General features: G+C 47.4%; 2 protein-coding genes across 6 annotated transcripts; both read left to right on the top strand.

Moving 5' to 3' along the window:
• Positions 1-2,285: 2,285 nt before the first annotated feature.
• On the top strand, positions 2,286-9,950 carry PRMT5 (protein arginine methyltransferase 5; the record flags this gene model as incomplete). 2 transcript variants are annotated; one of them, XM_082647968.1, is made up of 17 exons in its annotated part: positions 2,286-2,405; positions 3,062-3,180; positions 3,497-3,582; positions 3,749-3,883; positions 4,262-4,374; positions 4,521-4,570; positions 4,789-4,952; positions 5,676-5,837; positions 6,013-6,090; positions 6,186-6,244; positions 6,331-6,453; positions 6,540-6,715; positions 7,249-7,358; positions 7,811-7,904; positions 8,093-8,209; positions 8,542-8,606; positions 9,411-9,950. In XM_082647968.1, the coding sequence occupies 17 exons, from the start codon at positions 2,296-2,298 to the stop codon at positions 9,561-9,563; spliced, it is 1,914 nt and encodes a 637-aa protein (XP_082504094.1). In that variant the 3' UTR covers positions 9,564-9,950. The 2 variants fall into 2 exon arrangements, with proteins under 2 accessions (XP_082504094.1, XP_082504095.1); XM_082647969.1 differs by lacking the exon at positions 2,286-2,405 and adding an exon at positions 2,433-2,491.
• Positions 9,951-11,264: 1,314 nt separating this feature from the next.
• RBM23 (RNA binding motif protein 23) lies at positions 11,265-21,778 on the top strand (the record flags this gene model as incomplete). Of its 4 annotated transcripts, XM_082681555.1 has the most annotated exons (14): positions 11,265-11,431; positions 14,461-14,512; positions 15,163-15,238; positions 16,023-16,144; positions 16,648-16,695; positions 16,824-16,991; positions 17,197-17,250; positions 17,404-17,521; positions 17,618-17,770; positions 17,856-17,993; positions 18,522-18,587; positions 20,110-20,305; positions 20,388-20,492; positions 20,582-20,670. In XM_082681555.1, exons 3-14 carry the CDS (start codon positions 15,173-15,175, stop codon positions 20,668-20,670), a joined length of 1,323 nt encoding a protein of 440 aa, XP_082537681.1. In that variant the 5' UTR covers positions 11,265-11,431; positions 14,461-14,512; positions 15,163-15,172. The 4 variants fall into 4 exon arrangements, with proteins under 4 accessions (XP_082537681.1, XP_082537680.1, XP_082537679.1 ...); XM_082681554.1 differs by adding an exon at positions 20,753-21,778 and having other exon boundaries at positions 11,265-15,238; positions 20,582-20,666; XM_082681553.1 differs by lacking the exon at positions 14,461-14,512.
• Between the last annotated feature and the right edge of the window lie 1,915 nt (positions 21,779-23,693).

Raw genomic sequence — 23,693 nt, forward strand, 5'->3', positions numbered from 1 at the left:
CCTCCCCCAAACCCATAATCCCAGTCTAATTATGAGAAAACCATCAGAAAAATTCCAATAGAGAGGTGTCCTTCAGTATACCTGACCAGTACTCCTCAAAATTATCAAGGTCATCAAAAACAAGGAACATCTGACAAACTGTCACAGCCAAGAGGAGTCTAAGCAGACATGACAACTATATGTAATATGGTATCCTCGATGGGATGGTGGAACAGAAAGAAGACATTAGGTGAAACCTAAGAAAATCTGAATAAACTATGTACTTTAGTTAATAATAATAATGTATCAATTCTGGTCCATGAATAGTAATAAATGTACCATACTAATGTTAACATGTTAATAATAGAGAAAGCTGTAGGTAGGCATGAGAGAACTGGCTGTGTTGTACTACCTGCTGAAGTTTTCTGTAAATCTAAAACTGTTTTAAGAAATAAAGTCTAGGGGCTTCCCTGGTGGCGCAGTGGTTAAGAATCCGCCTGCCCTGGTCCGGGAAGATCCCACATGCCGTGGAGCAACTAAGCCCGTGTGCCACAACTGCTGAGCCTGTGCTCTAGAGCCCGCAAGCCACAACTGCTGGAGCCCGCGAGCCACAACTACTGAAGCCCGTGCACCTAGAGCCCGTGCTCCGCAACGAGAAGCCACTGCAATGAGAAGCCCACGCACCGCAACGAAGAGTAGCCCCCGCTCGCCGCAACTACAGAAAGCCTGCGTGCAGCAACGAAGACCCAACGCAGCCAAAAAATAAATAAATAAATGTATTTAAAAAAAGAAAGTCTAGTAATAAGAAGAAGAAGATGGGACAAAATCATCTCCAACTCTCTTAGGCTTCATAGGCATTTTCTTCTTTAGCTTTCTAATCTTCATCCTTTTGGGGCACTTACATTGCCCGGGCTCCTTATAGCTTATCCTATCCACCCGTTCCGTATTTCTCAGAACTCTGATCCCCCACGGGCTACGGTGATCTCATTCAGTCTCATGGCTTCGGTCACTACCTCTCTAACGGCGATTTCCAAATCTTGTCTGGTTCAGGTCACTGTTCATCCAACTCTCTATTACACAGCGCCCCCTAGACGTCCAATTCAGCATTTTCAAACCCAAACCCTGATTCTCCCTAAACCAGCTTCTACAGAGGCCAGAACCCTGGGTTATCACCCACAGACTTCCCTTTATCACGCTCCCTGTCAGTCGGTCCCTAAATTCTGTCAACGCCTCCTGCCTCGGGACTTTTGTATTGTGTTCTTTTTCCAACCCTGCTGCCAGGCCCTCAGCACTTCTGGCATCCCTACCTTCAGGTATTCCCTTTCTACGTCTTTCTTTGCCTTCCTTTCCTTCTTTTCCACCCCTGGAGCAGGCATTCACAAAGGAAAATGTAGAGGTTCTCTCAGGCCTCCGCCAGGCAGTTCATTACTCCTCTCTCCTCACTATATTTCCTCACCATGGGTTCCTTTTCTCTATCCTCAGTGTGTGTGTGTGTGTGTGTGTGTGTGTGTGTGTGTGTGTGTGTTTAGGTGTTTGTTTACTTTTTTTGTGTTTGAGATATAGAATCACAAAGACTTAGTGGCTGAATTGCCACAATCTATTTAAAAATATACTAAGGCCCACACAAAGACCCCAGCCATCAACCCGGTTTTCTCAGGATTCGGATGGACCTAAGTAGTGACACAAGAATCACCTTTGAATTCGGTAAGGGGAAAAGCTGACATAAAATGGCTGCAAAACGCAATAAAATTAAGACCTCAAAATGAGGGCGAGAGATAATGAGGAAATATTTAAAAAGAAATAAGGGGAGACTTTCAAAATACTGCTTATGGCCATATTGCATGGGATGCAATAAAGGAAACACCTGTCCCTTCGAGCCAGCCAGGAGTCGAACCTGGAATCTTCTGATCCGTAGTCAGACGCGTTATCCATTGCGCCACTGGCCCTGAGACAATTTCGCAGCTCTCAATGATGATACTTCAAGCTTATATTGCAGGGTTTTATACTGCAGGGTTTCATGGGACGTGTAGTCTCTTATCGGAATTCTACGAGTACACGGAGCATTATGGGAGATTGAAGTTCGTCAAGAACCAGACCCTGAGATTGGTGACTCTTCCGGAGCCAAGCCGTACGTCACTGTGCAGCCCGCGGATTGGCGGGAAGAGCCACTCCCCACCCCTCCTCCTCCAGCTCCGGAGCCGTGGAAGACGCTTTGGTTGTTAGGGAGACTCGTCCCGCCTTTTGGGGGCTTTTTTTCGGCTTTGTGATTGGCTGCTAGTGTCAGGGAATCTCGGCGTGGACAGCGCGAGGGAAAAGATGGCGGCGATGGCGGTCGGCGGTGCTAGTGGAAGTCGCGTGTCCAGCGGGAGGGACCTGAATTGCGTCCCCGAAATAGCTGACACACTGGGGGCTGTGGCCAAGCAGGGGTGAGGGCCTGGACCTCTGCGAGCGGAATGCGGGGTCCGAACTCGGGGACAGAGAGGCGCAGACCAGTCATTCCCGAGAGGCAGGGGTGAGGGTGTCGGAGTGGATACGACGAGGGCGGGGGAAACCATTAGTCCTTGGAGGGGAGAAGTCTCGGGCCCTGGAGCGTGAGAGAGAGGAAAAAAAACTTGTTGGGGGCGTGGGGTCACTGAACCCCAAAGTCAGGGGAGTTATCAGGTGAACTCACACAGGGGGCGTACAGACCTCCAGGGCCATGGCGAGCGAGATTATCGTCTGTGAGTGTAAGAGGGGGCTAGGGAGAGGAGAGAAAAGCCTTGAGGGGGGAAACTTGTGCAGTACTGGTGCAGATCTGGATGTGACAGTCTTGGAAAACCAGTGACAGCAGAATAGAAAGTCCACGTGGTGTGGATTTTCATCGTTTCTCTTTACTCATCTTTTCCATGGCTGTGTTCCGGGGAGAAATTGAGGCACAGTGCAGCGGAAGTGATATGCCCCAAGGTGGGCTGAATTCAGCAGTCCAGTCGGGTGACTGACGGCAGCTGAAAGGGTTGTGCAGAATCTAGATAGCCTAGTCCAATTGCTTGGATGTCTGGGCTGCTGTCTTTACATGACGATTCTGGGTCTGTCGCGGTTGTAGGTTTGATTTCCTCTGCATGCCTGTGTTCCACCCGCGTTTCAAGAGGGAGTTCACTCAGGAACCTGCTAAGAATCGGCCGGGCCCCCAGACACGATCAGACCTACTGCTGTCAGGAAGGGGTAGGGACCATCCCACATACCCCTTAATTATTAGAGGCAATAACAACTTATGCTTTATCAGTGCCTTCCTTCTCTTCCTTTCTTGACTTGGATATATTGGTTCCCCCCGGGATATAGATAACTCTTGTTCTCTCCTTGCTTACCTGCTAAAAGCCTTAGTTCCCTATTCTGCGTCAGGCTCTCCTGTCCTGTATCTGTGATAGAAAAAGTCTGTCTCTCATCTCTAACTCTCTAGTCCCTGTTAAGAACTAGAAATTGAATGAGTAAAGTTCTGAACCTCATTCAGTCTTTGTCTTTCTTGGGTGGGGGAGTGCAGACTGGAATACACTAATTGTGGGAAAGCTTTCTCCATGGATTCGTCCAGACTCAAAAGTGGAAAAGATCCGCAGGAACTCCGAGGCGGTAAGACTGACCTCTTCAATGAATTTTTTTAAAGATCAGGTCTGTAAACAAGCTGGATGGGGAGAGTAGTATTTTCCCCCTCCGTAATTTAGTAAATCTAATATAATGCAGTTAAAGCTATTTGAATTGCTTGCTCTTAACTTTTTTCTCTTGATCTCCATTCCAGGCTATGTTACAGGAGCTGAATTTTGGGGCATATTTGGGTCTTCCAGCTTTCCTGCTGCCCCTAAATCAGGAAGATAACACAAACTTGGCGAGAGTTTTGACCAACCACATCCACACTGGCCACCACTCCTCCATGGTATGGCTGAGGGCCTCCTTTCCTGCTGCATAGTATGGTAGTCAGGCTGTGCTAAGTATCTTCTTGTTCCTAGCCATTCAGTAAAAGGTGGATTTGGCAGAATTGAAATGTCAGTACTGCCTACCCACAACTAAAAGTGGTAAGCAGAGAGTTATAAAATATATAGAATATTCAGATAGAAGACAAGGCAGATACTTACTTAAGGATATGCACAAGATACATGTACACATACATATAATCACAAATTGGGAAAAGCATGTAAAGGGAGTAATTTGAAATCTGGATCAAGATCTTTTTAGTTGAAGGAAGCTTTCTGGACCCAATGAGTTCAAAACAGTTCTAAATAGGGTACAGAACCTATTTATTGTTCATGTGCAGTTCTGGATGCGGGTGCCATTGGTGGCACCAGAGGACCTGAGAGATGATATAATTGAGAATGCGCCAACTTCACACACAGAGGAGTACAGTGGAGAGGAGAAGACATGGATGTGGTATGTCTCCTTTTGCTGCTGTACCAGGGCGAAGGCTAGGGTGGAGGGAAGTACAGAGTGGAACCTGTAGGAAGGTCTCCTTGAGGTATGGTGATTGGTGGACCATATGTATCTGACTGTATTTTTCTGTATTTGACTCTGGACAGGTGGCACAACTTCCGGACCTTGTGTGATTATAGCAAGAGGATTGCGGTGGGTAAGTCCACAAATATCCTGGGATACGTTATCATTCTCTGACCTTCTGTGACCAAAAATCAGGGGTCTCATGTACACTTGTCTGCTGGGCAGTTTTGCTACTTTCTCTGTGCCTTAGGTCTGCCTTGCTCTTAAGGAGTAGACAGATCTTGCACAAAAGAGCAAGGAAAGGCTTCTGACCTATCAGTGATTTACAGGTCTTTCTTTTCCCTTGTGTAGCTCTCGAAATTGGTGCTGACCTCCCATCTAATCATGTCATTGATCGTTGGCTTGGGGAGCCCATCAAAGCAGCCATTCTCCCCACCAGCATTTTCCTGACCAATAAGAAGGGATTTCCTGTTCTTTCTAAGATGCACCAGAGGCTGATCTTCCGACTCCTCAAGGTGTGTAGTAGAAGGGTTCTAAAGGTGCTGCAGCTAATCCTCTTGCCTTATTCACATATGTATGATGGGGTGTTCTTTGTTTTATTTTGTTTTTTCCCTCTGTGGGGTTCTTTGCCCCTCTAGTTTCTGGAGAGCAATTTCGGCAAAGTTGGTCTTGGACGCAAAAACGCAAATAGCAGTAGAGGGCCCAGAAACATTTCAAAAGGAACCAGATCTCATGAAAACTTTGCAGAAAGTTTCATTTAAGAAGTTATAGCAAAAGGGCTTCCCTGGTGGTGCAGTGGTTAAGAATCCGCCTGCCAGTGCAGGGCACATGGGTTCGATCCCTGGTCCTGGAAGATGCTGCGGAGCAACTAAGCCCGTGCACAACAACTACTGAGCCTGTGCTCTGCAACAAGAGAAGCCACTGCAAGGAAAAGCCCGTGCACTGCAACGAGGAGTAGCCCCGGCTCCCTGCAGCTAGAGAAAGCCCGCACGCAGCAACAAAGACCCAACACAGCCAAAAATAAATAAATTAAATAAAATTAAAAAAAGAAGTTATAGCAACAATCCATGGGCCTCTTGAGCCAGGATGATGAGTATGTGGCATAGGAGGGCTCTTGATGCTTTTGTTGGTATTTGGTGATCTGGGCCTTATTTTATGCTAGAGCTCTTTGGCCATAAACCATAATAATATCCTCTTGGTACAAGGACTGTGTCTGATGGTCTGACTTATTCTCACAGTTGGAGGTGCAGTTCATCATCACAGGCACCAACCACCACTCAGAGAAAGAGTTCTGCTCCTACCTCCAGTACTTGGAATACTTGAGCCAGAATCGACCTCCACCCAATGCCTACGAACTCTTTGCCAAGGGCTATGAAGACTACCTGCAATCCCCACTCCAGGTGGGTCTGGAGTACACTGAGAGGAGGGAGGTGGGGGGAGGAAATGTCTCTTGAGAGCAGGTGCCCTAAAATCCTATCAGAGCTCAGGAGGCAGTGGGAAGGTTTTGGTATTCTGGTGCATTGTCCTTGCCAGAAACTGGCTAACTTACTTTGCCTTTTTCCTCTCATTCATCAGCCACTGATGGATAATCTGGAATCTCAGACATACGAAGTGTTTGAAAAGGACCCTATCAAATACTCTCAATACCAGCAGGTACAGTATGGGTCCCAGATGGGGTCAAGCACAGGGCCAGGATGACCTGGGTGAGGATGGCATTATAGCCATGAGGTCTTCCCTTGTTCCCCCAGGCCATCTATAAATGTCTGTTAGACCGAGTGCCAGAGGAAGAGAAGGACACCAATGTCCAGTGAGTGCTCTCCCCATGATTCCAGAGATTTGCATGCCTGCCTCTCTACATGCAGAGTCAGCTTGACTCTTCCCTCTCTTTCTTAGAGTGCTGATGGTGCTGGGAGCAGGCCGGGGGCCCCTGGTGAATGCTTCCCTGAGGGCAGCCAAGCAGGCTGACCGGCGGATAAAGCTGTACGCTGTGGAGAAGAACCCAAATGCTGTGGTGACGTGAGTAGCAACCTTTTTTGCTGGGAAGTTTGTCCCCAGTGTCAGTTTTTCTTATCTTATCCTCACTTGTATCATCTCTGTTTTAGGCTGGAGAACTGGCAGTTTGAAGAATGGGGAAGCCAGGTGACAGTAGTCTCATCGGACATGCGGGAGTGGGTGGCTCCAGAGAAAGCGGATATCATTGTCAGTGAGCTTCTGGGGTCCTTCGCTGATAATGAGCTGTCACCGGAATGCCTGGATGGAGCCCAGCACTTCCTAAAAGGTGCCTCCAGGCTGGGGTGTACTGAGTAAGGGGATTGGATTATCAACTGGGAAGGCTGGACGGGACTGGGGAAGGGTGGGTGTGGCAGCAGCCTAGAGGAGGTTACAAAGTTTAGGGAAGGCAGGGCAGACTTGGGTCAGTGCCCTTAGCAAATGAAGCAATTTCTCTGAACCTCGGTATTCACATCTGTAAAATGAGGGGAGTGGACCAGAGCAGAGACTCTTAATCGGAGATCTGTAGACTTCCTAAGCTGACATATGTACTTTGGGCTTAGCTTTCATTAGGATCTTAAAGGAAAGAAAGTTAAGAACCACTAGATTAAAATACCTTGGGTTCCTTCCAGTTTTACTCTTGTGTGACTCTAAATTAACCTAGAAGTAGAATCCCTCAGGGCAGGAGTTAGGAGCAGGTTGGCCTGGGAATGTGATAGCATGGAGCTGCCTGGGTCTATTTTGATATGGGAGGTCTGGGCTTTCAGTACAGACGCGCCATTTCCATCCCTTGGGAAGTAATGTGACTCTCCCGCTCTGCAGATGATGGCGTGAGCATCCCTGGGGAGTACACCTCCTTTCTAGCTCCCATCTCCTCCTCCAAGCTGTACAATGAGGTCCGAGCCTGTCGGGAAAAGGACCGCGACCCTGAGGTAAAGAGATACTCTCTTCTGGAGGACTCTTTTCTCTTTAGTCCTTTTCTTTTTCTCTGTCAGCATAAGTGTTTTCTTCCACTGGAGAAGATGAAGAGGTGAAGGAGTTGGGGATGTGGGAAAGCAGTTGAAGTGAAACTATGTTTTTATCTTTTTCTTTTTCTTTTTTTTTTTAATATTTATTTATTTGGCTACGTCGGGTCTTAGTTGCGGCACATGGTATCTTCGTTGCCGCGTGCTGGGATCTTCAGTTGCAGCATGTGGGATCTAGTTCCCTGACCAGGGATGGAACCCGGGCCCCCTGCATTGGGAGCGCAGTCTTAGGCACTGGACCATCAGGGAAGTCCCTGTGTTTTTATCTTTGTCTGTGTCCCTAAAGCTTGAGCTGCATTCCCTGGGGAATTAGGTAGCTCTTGCCTGTCTTCTCCAGATCTTGTTCTCTCTCGGGATAGGCCCAGTTTGAAATGCCTTATGTGGTACGACTGCACAATTTCCACCAGCTGTCTGCGCCCCAGCCCTGTTTTACCTTCAGCCATCCCAACAGAGGTGGGTTCCTGCATGGCTGTCCTCTGACTGGTTGCGTGAGAGCTCACCCTCCTGGTTTCTTCCCTTGCTGTCCTGAGTCTGCTCTATCTGGTCTCTATCAGGGCTTCCTTTCCTGGTTCCTGCTCATGCTTTACCAAGTTGTCTAGGGTTTCTGGCCACTCATCACCCACACCGCTCTTCCCTGACAGATCCTATGATTGACAACAACCGCTACTGCACCTTGGAGTTTCCCGTGGAGGTGAACACAGTGCTGCATGGCTTTGCAGGCTACTTTGAGACTGTGCTTTATCAGGACATCACTCTGAGTAAGTGTTTAGGGCAGTAGATGGGGAGTATAAGAGTATGCTACCTGGGCAGTGTATGTACATGTTTCGGGTAGCGTATGTACATGTTTCATTTAGAGTCACAGGGAACCCAGGAATCAGTGAATGGGGATCTTTGATTACTTGTTTCTGTGTTCACAGAAGAGATTCTCCTCAATCTAGGCAAAAAGCAGAGTCATGGAGACCTCAATTTTTTTTTAATTTTTAATTAAAAAAATTTTTTTTGGAGTATAGTTGATTTACAATGTTGTGTTTCAGTGTACAGCAAAGTGAATCAGTTATACTCAGTTTTTTAAATTACTTTGTCCACTTAGGTATCCGTCCAGAGACTCACTCTCCTGGGATGTTTTCATGGTTTCCCATCCTCTTCCCCATTAAGGTAGGAATCACCTTTAAGGCTCCTTGGGTTAAAGAGTAACTATTGTCATTGGTGTTCTGCCCCTTCCCTTCTCCCAGGATGATGCTTGTCTGTGACCCATGTTCTACTGCTCTCACGTGCTCTTGGATCCTGTTGTAGATGTTGGGATATCTGCAGGGGCCTTCTGCCTGGCTTCCCACGCCTACTGTGGCTATTCTTCTGTCCATTCTCTACCTGGAGCAAGAGTCATCTTTTAAAAACATGAATCTGATCCTATCTCTCTCCTTTTAAAACCCTTCGATGTTTTTCCACTGCCCTACAATAAGGTCTTAAATCTTTGTTAGACTTGGTGTGATCTAGTTTTTGCCTGCCTTTTCAGCCACTGTCCTTTGATTACATTGCTTCAGTCCTATGGACCTTCTTTTGGTTCCTCTAATGCCCCATGTTCTTTCCTGCCTCGCGGTTTCACACCTTTGTCCTCTGCCTGTAAAGTTCTTGGCTCATTTCTTGATTCAGCTGACTTATCTTCCAAGTCTCATTAAACATTCTTGTTGTCAGATAATTTTCCCTGACCTTGTAGACTAGGTTAGTGTTAACTTTCATAGGTGTTTTCATAGCACCCTATCCCTGTTCACAGTGTTCATCCCACTTTTGATTATTTGTTCAGTGTCTGTTCATTTCTGATTATTTGTTCCGATAGACTTCAAATAAACCTCATGAGGGTTGGAACGTCATTTGATCATTTTATCTCCACACCTAGCTTAGTACATTGCCACATAAAATTCATTAGCTCCACCCTGAACCTCCATGTCTTTCTTCTTACAGCAGCCCATTACCGTGCGTGAAGGCCAGACCATCTGTGTGCGTTTCTGGCGATGCAGCAATTCCAAGAAGGTGTGGTATGAGTGGGCTGTGACAGCACCAGTCTGTTCTGCTATTCACAACCCCACAGGCCGCTCTTACACCATTGGCCTCTAGCCCTGCCTGCAGGTGTCTAGAACCTTGGAAGCAGCTTCAGGTTCTGCTCCTGTAGCACAGAAGGTGCAGTACACCATGGGCTCTGATTTGCCTTGCCCATCAGAGAGGAGCATTTCAGTCCACTTTCCTGCCTTACATCAAGATGGGCAAAGGATGAGAATTGCAGGGCTCACGCCACCAATCTGTGAAGACTTCAGGCCAGGGCATGAGGAATTCATGTTGAATCTGTGGCTACTCCAACAGGCACTGAGCCTCAAGTGCTCCCTGGGATAGCCCTGAGAACATGTGGATTGAACAACTTTTCAGCCCTTTTCTCTGCCCATCTCTGTTCCTATTTTGATGATTTTGTGTAAGGAGGAAATACAAATAAAGTGAGGTTATGGCCTTTCCTGCTCCAACTCTGCTGCCCCCTGCCTCTGCTTCTCCACCCATTACTTACACATATTCAGATCGATGCTCTTATCCAAGACTTGAAGGGGCCTAGCTTTATTTCCTATTTAAGCAGCTTAGTGGTGACTCTTGGACTCCCAATTATAGGCTTTCTGACCAGCTACAGAGAGGTCTTGTCCATTAGGACCTGTGATTAGGCTCTTGTCTGGGGGAGGAGGCATAGAGTTTGTTGCCATGGAGAAAGATAGGGTAGTGAGTGAAGCCAGCTTCCCTTCCACCTTCCTGAACTGCTGTACTGCCAGCTCCTCTGTTACCTCTTGGGAGAGAAACTGGAAGTCATCCAGGCTTCACCAGCAAGAAGCCACTTTTTTTATTTGAATAAAATCATAGGATTAGAGTTTGAAGTCCTAAGAGATAATCTAGTCCTATTCTACATTTTACAGAAGAGGAATTTGAATTGGTACAATGATATAAAGTTAGTATTCAAATCAGGACTCAACACGTTTCCTGTGACTCCATGGCCCTCTCCATGTTATAACCAGCTATCTTTCTGGCAGCTGTATTAGGCAGCTGAAGGCTCTGGGGGTTCTGGAAGACGTTGCAACGTGAGGGTGGACTTCTCTTTCTGGCTAGAGGGCTGAGTACTGCTGCACCCAGAGTCACCTGAGAAACTGCCTCAAGTTTACCCTTGCGGTGGGAGGTGTGTGGGGCACTGATTTGAACTGAAGGTATATGAGCTGTAGGACCAGGCAGAATGCGGAAGAAGACAAATCTGTGACAGTCACATGAGATCCAGGCGCCGAGGAAACGAGACAGCGGTTGGGAGGGTTGTATGACACAATGGGGATGGGCAGCCCAGCATCCCTCCCCACGGGAAGCAAATGCAGTTGCTCTCCAGAAAGCTGTCCCAGAGAAGCCTGACGTGAGCTCCTCGGCAAATCTGAGTGGGGACGGCCAAGGACGTCAATAGGCTCCTCCGCGGTGTTAGCCTAGTCTACATGAGAACCGGGAGCGAGTCGGGGGGTCCTTTTCTCCGGTTCTCTGCCCGGTTGCCCCGCCTTCCGCAAGTCATTTAACCAATGAGAGAGCGATAGGCGGATACCTAAGGACGCTTCTGCTTTCCCTGAGTCTCGGAAAGATTAGCCAATCAATGGGAACTTGTTGGTTGCTAAGAGACCTTTGAGCTTGGCTCCACCCATGCTCAGATTTTAGCCAATGAAAATCTGTACTTTGGAGTGTTGCCGCGAAACCCGTGAGATTAATTCCGCCACCTGAATGTTTCGGCGCCTGCGCAGATTGGGAAAGGTTCTGGAAGACAGCGGAGCTGCCGCCATTTTGCGGGAAGAGGAGCAGCTCCAGTTGTAGTGGGGCTCTTACTGCTGAGTCTCTGGAAGGGAGTCGTGCTTCGCGTCCCCCGACACACCCAAAGGAACGAAGGGAACCGGGACCCCCCCCCACCCTGCGGGGACCCGGAACTGGTAAGAAACCCCGAAACCGTGTCCCCCCCGAAACGTCACCTATGCGTGACGTTGTCGCACGGCGCCTCCCCCTGACGTCACAGGCAGAAAATGGCGTCAAGAGCAGAATTGGGCAAACTTTTAAAATTAAAAACATTTTTTGTTTACTTTGATCTGGAAGTGTTCGCTACCTAACTGTAGTCCATCGGCACCCTCGTGGCTACATCCTTTAGCGATGAAGATGCTGTTTCAAGGGTCCCAATGACTGATCTCTTTCCAGGTCCCCGCAGCCTTGACATTTAGGGTGTCCCACACTGTGGAGGGAGCATCGACCCACCACGGTCTGAGAGGACATGTGGGATCCGTTTTCAGCCCCTAGTGCCACCACTCAGAGATGAGGGAATTGAGGCTTCTTCCTCAATCTTCAGCCTCTCAAAGACTCATGTTCAGTATGTTGGCCACTGTGCCCACACATCCTGTGGCGGTAAAGGAGCATAATGGGGCCACATACGAGGGTTTAGAATCGGGACACTGGCCCTCGCAGAGATGCTGCCTGTCGGTAACTTGTAGGACCATTTTTTGAAGCGTGGCCTTGGCTGTTACACAACATGGGGAATGTTTTTATCTTTCTCATTGTTTTTTCTTAATTAAGCTGTCCTCAGTTTGGAGATGTTTGTGCCCAGCTCAGTTACCCGACCCAGGAGATGGCGCTACCATCACCCCTGGGACTCCAGCGTTTGGTGAATTCTGCCTGATGGGGCTGACAGTGGTTCTTCACTCTCCTTTGCCCCCGCGGCAGTGGGGCCTAAGTGCTGGCTTGGGTCTTGTTTGTGCTATGACAAGGTCCACGTAGTGCCGTGATTATGGGCCTCTAACGTAGTTTTTGAAGCAGGGTTGGAAGAAAGCACTATAATATTTTAATGTATGGGATTGAGTGGACTTTGATCCATAAGTTAGGACTCAAAGAGTTTGAAAACTCCCAACGTGAAAGCACATAGTGTTTGGGACATTCTGTTTTTAGGACATCTAGAAAGACTAAACCCAGCAAGATTGCAAGTTTCAAAGTGTGCTGGTGTTATATATGTCTGTGCTTAAATAGATTCATTCATTTGTTTCTGAAGTCTGAAAACTTTATTCCATAGGAAGGGGTTCATTTGTCAACTTACATGAAAGTTTTTTTTGGTGTTAAGTTATCCCTATGCTGTACTAGCACTCAACAAAGAGCAGTTCTTGAAGCATTTCATTTGGAGAGTTAAAGGCAGACTGTAAAAGAGAAGCGTTATGACACTTAGAAAATTTGTATAGATTTGGCAGCCAAAATGAATGAAAGGGGCTTCCCTGGTGACGCAGTGGTTGAGAGTCCGCCTGCCGATGCAGGGGACACGGGTTCGTGTCCCGGTCCGAGAAGATCCCACATGCTGTGGAGTGGCTGGGCCCGTGAGCTGTGGCCGCTGGGCCTGCATGTCCGGAGCCTGTGCTCCGCAACGGGAGAGGTCGCAGCAGTGAGAGGCCCGCGTAGTGCAAAAAAAAAAAAATGAATGAAAGGAACAGAGCTTGTAGATCAAAAACTTACTTTTAGAACCGTTTTTTCCCACAGTAGCATATGTTAAGATATATGCTGGGATATATTAAAATCAGATAGCATATATTAAAGTCAGCCTGGTTTCTAATGTTTTGTAGCATATACTGTTACACGCTGAGTATCTGTAAGCCACACAATAGGTGTGACTAATGGGACTGATTCTTTTGATATATCTATCAGAACATTAATTCTTCAGGTCAGTATATATTTAAAAATAGACATCTTGGTAAGTTGTGTACTTTTCTTTTTTAAATTTCCTTTAGGGTTTAAATTATAAACCACATGAGAGATCAGTAACCTGTTAGAATATTAGACTTAAGAGTCGGAAGATTTATGATCAAGGGTCAGCTCCTCCATTTGAGCTTTGTGACTTTGGGCAGTTCACAGAACCTCAGTTTTTTCATCTGTGCATTTTTAAAATCTTTCTTCCGTCCTTCTTTCCTTCTTCCCTCTCCCCCCCCCCCTTCCTTTCTGCTGTGCCGGGTCTTAGTTCAGGCACGTGGGATCTTTAGTTGCGGCATATGGGCTTTTTACTTGCAGCATGCATGTGGGATCTAGTTCCCTGACCAGGGATCGAACCTGGGCCCCCTGCATTGGGAGCACGGAGTCTTACCTGCTGGACCACCACGGAAGTCCCTCATCTGTGCATTAGATCCAGTATTTGCTTGTAGCATATGTTACCATTGATTGTTAAATAAATGTAAGGTGTTAGTATAAGAGATTGAGTTCACTGGTTTTTAGACACACCTATTTTATTTTGGTTTGGTTTCCATTGTAAGCCTTAAATTTGGCTCCAAGTAAGTTTTATTGGTTGGCTCTTTCCAAGAATCTTATCTCTGTAACATGTTTAGCATAGTGCCGAGCAATATTAGGTACTATAAATGATAGATATTGATATAATGATTACTTTTATTAAATCATCAAAATAGGCTATGGACTCTGAGGGCAACCAAGACAGCATGATTGGATGATGCATTAGCTGCTTTAAAGAGGACGAAGCTCTTGAGGATATGGAAAGTCTAATTATGATTAACCTCCTTGTATAGAAAGTATTTAGATTAGTTTTTTTTCAGCTTTATTAAGATATAATTGATATAAAATATAACCGTACACATTAAAGTGTACAGTTTGATGTGTTTTGATATGAGTTAACACCCATGAAACCATCACCCCCCAAATTCCAAAATGCCCTTTTATAATCCTTTCATCCGAGCCCCTTCCCACCTATTCTTAGCCCTAGGTAACCACTGGTCTGCTTTCTGTCACTACAGGTTAGTTTGCATTTTCTAGAATTTTATGTAAATGAAATCATACAGTATGTATGCTTTTTTTAACCTGTTTCCTTCCACTCAGCATAATTATTTTGAGATTCATCCGTGTTATGTATATTGATAATTTCAGACCAGTAATTTCTGAATAATTTATCCTATTGATTTTGCTGGTGTCTTCTGTTTTTTTTTACTTATAGACCTGTGGTGGACAGACTTGGGAAAGACCATTGCTAGATGTGAAAGCTTGGGGTAGGCGAGAAGTCCTACTGTACCTTCCTAGACAGAAAGGCTTCAAAGTGAGACTGGTTAAGCCTATCTTAATCATGGTCTTTCTGAGTTACCCAAACTCTGGTCGGTATTGTACAGAAAATGCTTAATGATGAATCCCCTCATTATTTGTGTTGGGCGGTGGTGTGGGGAAAAGCTTAGGACTAATCTGCATTATTCTGGTATTGCTTTCTCTTGCTCCTAATTTTTAGTCATGCGTTCTTACCTTTTTATTGGAAATATGTGCCAATTTATGTTTAAACCAATTATTTATTCAGAATTTTGAACAGTAGAATGGAGGCCAAGTGTCCGTTGTAAAATAAATAGTAATTTTGAGTACCAACATTTTCTTTTCACAGGACAGGGTCTATATTGTATTTTGTCTCTACCTAGATATTCAGTTTTCTTCTAGACCCCTGACCTTTTCTAAGCCACAAAGCAGAACTCGTTCAGATCTGTAAGGTACAAAAATAAACATAGGGTAAACAACAACGGGTAAGGTACCTTTGGAGTTCAAGAAACAGAACTGTATATCCTGAAGTCTGTTTCTTGGAGGGGGGAGGGAATGTGGGGTGCTGGAAGGGGAGGAAAAATATAAATGAGGTTCTTATGTATTGATGTCCTCTTCTCAGATCTGCTACAATGGCATCCGATGACTTTGATATAGTGATTGAGGCCATGCTGGAGGCTCCCTATAAAAAAGAGGAGGTAAGATTCCCCATCTCACTCTTGGAATTGGGCTGGTAAGGAAAAGCACTTGTGGATCATCAGTTTCAACGTTTTGTGAATCTTCTTTCCCTGTTTGTTTATTATGTGCAGTGGCTTTCATAAAAGGCATAATCTTTTTTTTTTTTTTTTTTTTTGCGGTACACGGGCCTCTCACTGTTGTGGCCTCTCCCGTTGTGGAGCACAGGCTCCGGACGCGCAGGCCCAGCGGCCACGGCTCACGGGCCCAGCCGTTCCGCGGCATGTGGGATCCTCCCGGACCAGGGCACAAACCCGTGTCCCCTGCATCGGCAGGCGGACTCTCAACCACTGTGCCACCAGGGAAGCTCAAGGCATAATCTTTTAGTAAGCTCTGCTGGAGACCGATACTCAAGGGCCATGCTTACAGAAAGGGCCCCAAAAACTGGGGGTGGAGGGGACATGAAGTTGCGGTGGGAACCAGTGCTTTGCTCACAGCTCTCAGTGACACAGTAGAAGGTCAGTGTATCTCAGACATAACTCTCATTTCTCACTCTCCAGGGAAATGTTAGTGGAACAGATGTTGGGGTAGCTAAAGGTTTGACTTCAAAATCTGATCTTTTTGGGTAGTTTCCTTCCTTCTTCTCTTATTCTTTTTGTTAGGAGATCCAGGTGCTTAGAAACTGTTTAGATGATTGAGAGCTTCGATTTCATGAGCTTTCTTCCTTGTCCACTTCTTTCTTTGCCCAATGGAATCTGTGTGTCTGCCACCTGGTACCTTGTGTCATTTTCCTGGCGAACCCCTCAGGATGAGCAGCAAACTAACGAGGTTGAAAAGGAGAGCCCTAGTAACACCACCAACAGCACCAGCTGTACCGGCAGCAGTGGCAGTGGCACCAGTGGGAGCAGCGCCAGTGGGGAGGCAGGCAGGTGAGTGTGGCCTGAGGAAAATGGGTTGGCAGCTTGAGGAAGGGAAGCAACTGTGTCCATTATAGAAACAGCCAGAACAGGGAGGTGGTTGCTGGTAAGACTTCTGACTTTTAGTAATGGCTCCACTGGGTCATGGGAATGATGGTGACCTGGCTTAATGATCTTCTAGTCTTCGCTTGCCAGTGTAGATTTGTGGATAGACTTGTGGATCAGTCCTAGCGTCGATGTAGTATTTCACTTGAGTAAAATAGCAAGAGGATCTCTGATTTGGAAACATGAGCTTTTGCTTGGTTTTGTGGGGGAAAATGGCCATTTCAGATGCCTGACAGCATTCAGGGCTCTGTGTAAACTGATGTCATGCCATTGCTGTGAACTTCTGCCATATTGTCTTCTAGGCTTTGGTCTTTCACTGCTTTCTGTTTCACCTTTGCTTTAGTGTCATTTCTTATCCTTGGGAGAGGTGATGAAACCTCAGTAGTAAGAGTGTATGCTCTCTTTCACAGGAAGAAGAGGAGTCGGAGCCATAGTAAAAGCAGGGATAGAAAACGCAGGTCAGTCATTCTGGGGCCGCTTGGGTTTTGAGAATTATAAATGGAAAGATACCAGGGAAAGCTATACATTAAAGGCCAGAAAGGTTGGATTGTTCTTTAAGGAGCTTAACAGTCATTGCCGTCCACAGTCGTAGTCGAGACCGTCATAGGCGGAGAAGCAGTCGGAGCCGGAGTCGAGATCGGCAGCGTCGTCACCGCAGCCGTAGCTGGGAACGTCGACATAGTAGTGAGTCACGAAGTCGAGACCGACGTCGTGAGGATCGTGTGCGCTACAGGAGTCCACCGCTTGCCACTGGGTATCACCTTTTGCTTATAAGATCACCTTTGTATCATGTTTTGGGGTAGGCAGGAGACCCAGTTACTGGAGGGGTGATACTCAGAATTGGCATGTGCGATGAGGTGCTGTAATCTGGTTTTCTCATGGTGGAAGACCCAGCACTGGGCCAGTGTGGATAAAGGTGGGTGACACGGTTTTCAGTTTGATTGTTCTCTGTTCCGTAGGCGTAGGTATGGACACAGTAAGAGTCCTCATTTCCGGGAGAAGAGCCCAGTCAGGTGAGTGACAATGAGCACTCTTTTAGGGATTGTGAGTTATGAATAAAAAGCGGTTTGAGCCAAACCACAGGAATGTGTAGTACTTGAGGGTAGCTGAAGAATGATGACCATGTACTGGCAGGGAGGGTCTCGACGATTTTGCTCACTCTTTAGGGAGCCAGTTGATAATCTGAGTCCTGAGGAGCGGGATGCCCGCACGGTGTTCTGTATGCAGTTAGCTGCCCGCATTCGGCCTCGGGACCTGGAGGACTTTTTCTCGGCTGTTGGCAAGGTAAACCTCTTCCCCCTCTTAGTTGTCTCTGAGAAGCCTGTCTTCTATCCATCCCCCTTTATGCCCAATTCAGGATTTTCTTTTTGCCCTGGATAGGTTCGAGATGTACGTATCATCTCAGATCGGAACTCACGTCGTTCTAAGGGCATTGCCTATGTGGAATTCTGTGAGATCCAGTCTGTGCCACTTGCCATTGGGCTGACCGGACAGCGGCTGCTAGGAGTGCCTATCATTGTACAGGCCTCACAGGTGAGCAGCCTGAGAAATGGACATAAGAAGATGGAGATAATGGTGGTAGGTGTGGGGCATGACCCATCATTTCCTTCTTCCACAGGCTGAGAAAAACCGACTGGCAGCCATGGCCAACAACCTGCAGAAGGGCAGTGGTGGACCAATGCGCCTCTACGTGGGCTCCCTGCACTTCAATATCACCGAGGACATGCTCCGGGGCATCTTTGAGCCCTTTGGCAAAGTGAGTAGAAAGTGAGGGAAACCTCTGAAGGGAATTGGAAAAAGTGGGGAGGGCGAGTGTACCTTCTCGTTCTGTCTGACCATGATTAACCCATTGCGTGTTTAACAATGGCCATGTGGGTCCATGCTGGAGGAGTTGGGCTCCATCTCTGTATTCATACTGCTCAGGAGACAAATTAGGCACCATGAAATCAAATAATGGGGTCCATATGAAGTAAGATGAGTCAGAAAAAGTGTTTGGGAAAGTGATGGGCTTTATCTCATTTTTAAAATGATTTGGAGAGCTGTAATGGGTTGGTTAGAAAGTTAGAGGTATTTAGAACAATCTGGGTAGGGGACTTCCCTGGCGGTCCAGTGGTTAAGACTCCATGCTTCCACTTCGGGGGCGCAGGTTTGATCCCTGGTTGGGAAACTAAGATCCCATGTGCCACATGCTGCACATGGCCAAAAAAATAGAACAGTTTGGGTAGGAAAGATCAAAGGTGTGGCTTAGCCAAAAGATTATTGATTATTTTTCTCTATTCTGCAGATTGATAATATTGTCCTGATGAAGGACTCAGATACAGGCCGCTCTAAAGGTTATGGTTTTATTACGGTGAGTCTCTAGTCTTCAACTTTTTAATTTTAGTTTAGGTTTGTCCACTTGTCTGATTTTGCAGCTTAGCTTCATCCTCCTCCCATAGGAACTGTCTAAATGACCCATAAACCCTGGTGCCTGAAGCTTGGACTAGCCTTCTGCCCCTTGAGATGAGTGCATTGCTTGAGATCATGGCTTTGCTCCTACACTCTGTCAGTGGCACTGGTATGGGGTGTCCAGGAGGTCAACCAGCTTCCCTGGTGCTACAGCTTGCTCTCTGGGTAATAGTAACGATTCCAGGCTGCAGCTAAGCGGTTGGGGGCATGAGGGAGGTTAGGTACGGGCCTTTATAGATGTGCTTTATAGAATTGGTATATTTTCATGATGGAGTGGGAATAAGAAGGTATATACTTCTCTCTGGTCCTACCCAGTTTGAAGCAGTTTCCCCATTGAGAAATATCTTTATATTTAAATACCACTATAGGGAAAACAGTAAGGCCACCTAATAGTGGGCAAGTCTCACCTTTTCCTGACACTCCAACAAAATTGTTTCCAATTCCCATAACTGGTTCTTCTAGCCCCATGTGACTCCAGGCTAGGACTGGCTGCCAGCCACAAAGTCTAATTGAAGCTGATATTTTCTGGGCTCAATCTAGGCAGCATACACCCCCCCAGTTGCCTGCAGGGCAGAGGGGAGGTAGGTTGTGTTCTACCGTGGGAATTGCTCATCTCAGAAGTATCTGGTAAAAGCAAGCCACCTATACCACCTGCCTAGGAACTGTCAGTACCACATGCCAGGCCCTAGGACAGGTAATACCAGAGTAAATAAAGCCAGCTGTGCTGTTCATGGTGGCAAGTACCTTTTCTAGCTCCCGGTGTGTCTCAGATGCAGAAAGGCTTCTGTGGGGCCTTTTTGCCCTTGTGTTCCTGCCTTTTAGGTCAACACCCTTGACACATAAACAGCAGACTGGGAATCCTCTTTATGCCAGGCTGCTGCTAGTGCTGCTGCTGGAAGGGATGAGAGAGTAGAGGCCTTCTGGCCAGTGGGCCAGAGTCAGCCGCACTGGGGTGGGGTGGGAGTGGGGGTGCAGTCTCGCTTTCAGTACCAGGGTGTGCACCTTCCTGAGCCTGGGCTCTGGAGTTCCACGTTCCTGGTTCTTGACTAAGGACTGAAACTTACTAGTCCTGAGGGCTGAAATTAAAGCTCAGGAGTCTTGGATCTCCGCCTGTCTTACTTCCATTTGATATGTCCATTTGTGAAACAGCCTATCAGGCTGGGCTCCCTACAAATGATGCACTGTTAGGTTCTCAGTGGAGCTGGAGATTGAAAAGCGATTGCCCTTGAGTCAGCTGGAAAAGGTCTTTTTTAGAGAACTATTTGCGGGCATGGGGATCTTAGGTCACATTCCCTGGGAAAGAAAAGTTTGAGCCACAGTGAGCATGCAATTTTCATGGGACAGTAGGACGAGAGAGTATTAGTGGGGCTTTGAGAGCATGTCTGTGGCCAGGAGGTACCTGATATGACCTGGGTTTCTTGTAGTTCTCTGACTCTGAGTGTGCCCGCCGGGCCCTGGAACAGTTGAATGGCTTTGAGCTTGCTGGTCGGCCTATGAGGGTTGGCCATGTGACCGAGCGACTGGATGGTGGCACAGACATCACTTTTCCTGATGGAGACCAGGATCTGGATCTGGGATCAGCGGGTGGACGTTTGCAGCTCATGGCCAAATTGGCAGAAGGTAGGGCTTCTCTGCAGAGTGAAGAACATGGCGTTGAATTTTACATCAAGGGTTAGGACTTAACCTCGTCTTTTCCTCTGAGGCTCTGGAATCCAGCTGCCGACCACTGCTGCTGTTGCCCAAGCTGCTGCCTTGCAACTGAATGGAGCAGTTCCTTTGGGGGCCCTGAACCCAGCGGCTTTGACGGGTAGGCTTGGACTTGGGAAAGGGAGAGAAGGGTCGGGCCTGGAAGGCAGGAATGCTCTGTGCTAACTCCCTTGTCTCTCTTTGTTCCAGCTCTGAGTCCGGCCCTGAACCTCGCCTCCCAGGCAATCGCCTCCCAGTGCTTCCAGCTTTCCAGCCTCTTTACCCGCCAAACCATGTGAGTCTCAAGGCCCAGCTCATTTCAGTGTTCACAGTTAACTTTCTTTCCTCCGGCTTCCCGTTTACATCTTCTCCATGCCACAGGTAATTAGTGGCGCAGTCCACTGCCTACCTGTGCCTCTGGGTCCTGCCACTCCCTTCTCCACGTCTACCCTTCCATGGCCCCTTCTCTCCATTCTGTGGACCAAACCATCCTGAGGGTGTGAACATTGACGGTGGGGGAACTGGGACCCCCTAGGACACCAAGAAGAGCTGCCCACCGCAGCCGCAGTGGGAATGGACTCTGGTGAGCAAAGCTGCCAGTTGAAGAGAACAGAATCTGCACTTGAATTGAACATCTGTTTCTCTGTATTTATCGTCTCCTGGGATGACCTTCCTTGCCCTTTACAACCACCTCTTACTGATTTCTTGATTCCTCCCCCATTGGGAAGGCCATAGGGCATTAACTGAAGGAACTAACCGCTCTTTGCCTGCCTGTACCTTTACTGTACAGTCTGTCACGGAAAACCTTTAAGACCTCTGGTCTGTGAGGACTTTGGGGTTTGAGGGAGTGAACCTTGAAAGTGCTGGCTTGCTGCTACAAGGGCCCTGGAAGATAGCACAGACGTGTGTTGGGAAGCCTGCCTTAAACCTTAGCTTGGGGCCAGAACTGCTACTGTGGGCTCAACATCTTGCTGGGAGGTGTGGGAATGATCTCTCCTGCCAGCCATTTTGGATGTCTTAGGGGCATTCGGGAGTTCAGTGAAAGGTGGGGTACCTTTCTGGTATCTTCCATCTTCCTTTGTGTAGTTGTCCTTCCTTTGGCCCAGGGTGGGAGGATGGAGGGGAGGCTGCTTCTCTCCACCACTTCCATGTGCCTCTGGAGACTGTGGGCTCAGGCCCAGCTGGGCACACGTGAGTCCTTCTCACTGTATTTTATACCCTTGTGTCTGTGTACATAAATATAAATATATATATATATATATAAACTTTGTACAAAAGGCAGGTCCCACGGTTGTGGCGGCGGCTGCCCATGTGTGGTCTCGGTCCAGTGGTGTGTCTGTCTGACGTTAACTTCTCCTGAGCCAAAACCACGAATGGTTCTAGGGATATAAAATATTTGTAATGCTATTAAGTTTTCTTTTCTTTATTTTAATTTTTTAAATATCTGATCTTTAGAAAGAAAAACAGACAAAAGGCACACATGCCATCTGTATCTGCTTTATACTCCCGTGGTCTTTATGCCCCGTGGTCTCCTTCTGTCTTTATCTTGATTATCTCCAAACCTCCCTGCCTAGTGGACAGACCTCCAGGCTCCCTCTCTCTGCCTGGGGACAGATCTTGTCTTTCCACCAGATGGCAGTGTGACAGTAGCACATTCTGCACCTTGCTCTAAGGGTGTTTCGTGATCCTGAGGAGCTTAAGTACCAGAGAAGCCTTCTAAGCTCACCATTCTTACTTTGTTGAGCTCTGTACCCGCCTTTGGACCTTTTTGTAGTAGACATCCAGTCCAATATCCAAAGGCGTTTGGGCATTATACATCAGGGCTCCCCAGGCCTTAAGTCTGTCATTGTTTGCCCTTTCAGTCCCCCCAACTCTTCTTTCCAATGGCTTTGATAACACAGGCCTGAGTCCGATTGATGAATTTCCAGGGAGCTGAGTATTCCACACATGGCCCTTCCAAAGGTGAGGGCACACCTTCCTCTGCCTGCTTTGTAAGGCTTAGAACAAGGGGCTAGTCCAGAGCCTGGCTCACCAACTAGGGACCAACCAAAAGGAGAAGGTCTGAAGTTCAGGGACAGGGCTCTGTGGGCTTCCTCCATTCTTTACTGGTCTCTGTGCAACAGAATGTTGAGAGTGTATTGTCATGCTAAAAATTTGGATAATTGCTGCTAGGTTTTAACTTGTCAGTTAAGGCTTTTAAGCAGAATGATGGTTTTTTAGTGGTTAGCTTATGACGTTGCTCTTTACACTGCAGTGTTAAGTACCTGAAACCTACTTGTGGCATAAAAGGCCGCTGGGACTCTGGAGGGACTTCCAGGCTGGTGCAGTCTCACCCACTGTCACCCCTACCCCTTCCCTGTACTAATTTGCTCTCTGGACCTGGGAGAAGGGAAGGAGGCCACGTTATTTTCAGGTAGGAGCAGCTGACTAAGGCCCAGTCCTTTGCAGTTATTGATGCAGCTGCTAAGGCAACCTGACCTCAGTGCAGACCATTTTTATGCATCCTCCTGAGGCTATGGGCCAGGCCTCCTCATGGCAGTCTTGAACATCTTCAAACTGTAGGTACCCCCAGGCCTTGCTTCCTGCCCTCAGGTGGGCCCCCCGCACTGCTCAGTTTCCTTATACTCCCATTCCTAGCTGCTTTGGCCTTCCTGCATTTTGGGTCCTTCCACCTCAGTTCTTCCTTGCTCCTTGTTCTTAGAGGCTTGCGTAGATTTTTGCTGGGAGAGAGACAAGGGTGGAAGTAAGGGAATGTCAAAGACAACTTCTTTTCTAGTCTTAACCTACATAAGGTGACAACGTCTAGTGGGTAACAGCCAGTGTCACTGCGTGTGACTCAGTGCCTTCTTATTATTCATCCTTCTGTAGAGGGTGGTTGGAGTGGAGAGAAGGGGCAGTGAACAGCCTCTGGGCCCAGCCTAATGTAAAGGAGCCTCCCTCAACCTCCTGCCTGAGCATGGTGGCTAAGGTGGGAGTAGAGATGAGACTGTTGCCCAGGTCTGTTCCCAGCGCAGTTAGAATTTCCCCACGAGTCCTCAATTCTAAATGGGATTTTTCACTTGACTTTCGGCTTATAGCCTCCACTTCTCTCTTTTCTAAGGCAGTGGCATTCCTCCCTGTTCTTTAAACTGCTGTGTTCTTTACATTGGGATTCACCCTACTTCTTTCTTAGGCTCTGTGGGCTACCAGTGGAAGCAGGGCTGTGACCTATGAACCTTTAGTCTTGGTGCTTCTAAGGAAGGGAAATGAGCTAAAAACTTGGAGGTATTCTGTCACAGCCCCTGTTTTCTATTCAAGAGTCTGGTGCGAATCAGGAAGTATT

This window comes from Grampus griseus (genome assembly GCF_964374135.1).
Source record: "Grampus griseus genome assembly, chromosome: 2".
NCBI classification, from domain to species: domain Eukaryota; kingdom Metazoa; phylum Chordata; class Mammalia; order Artiodactyla; family Delphinidae; genus Grampus; species Grampus griseus.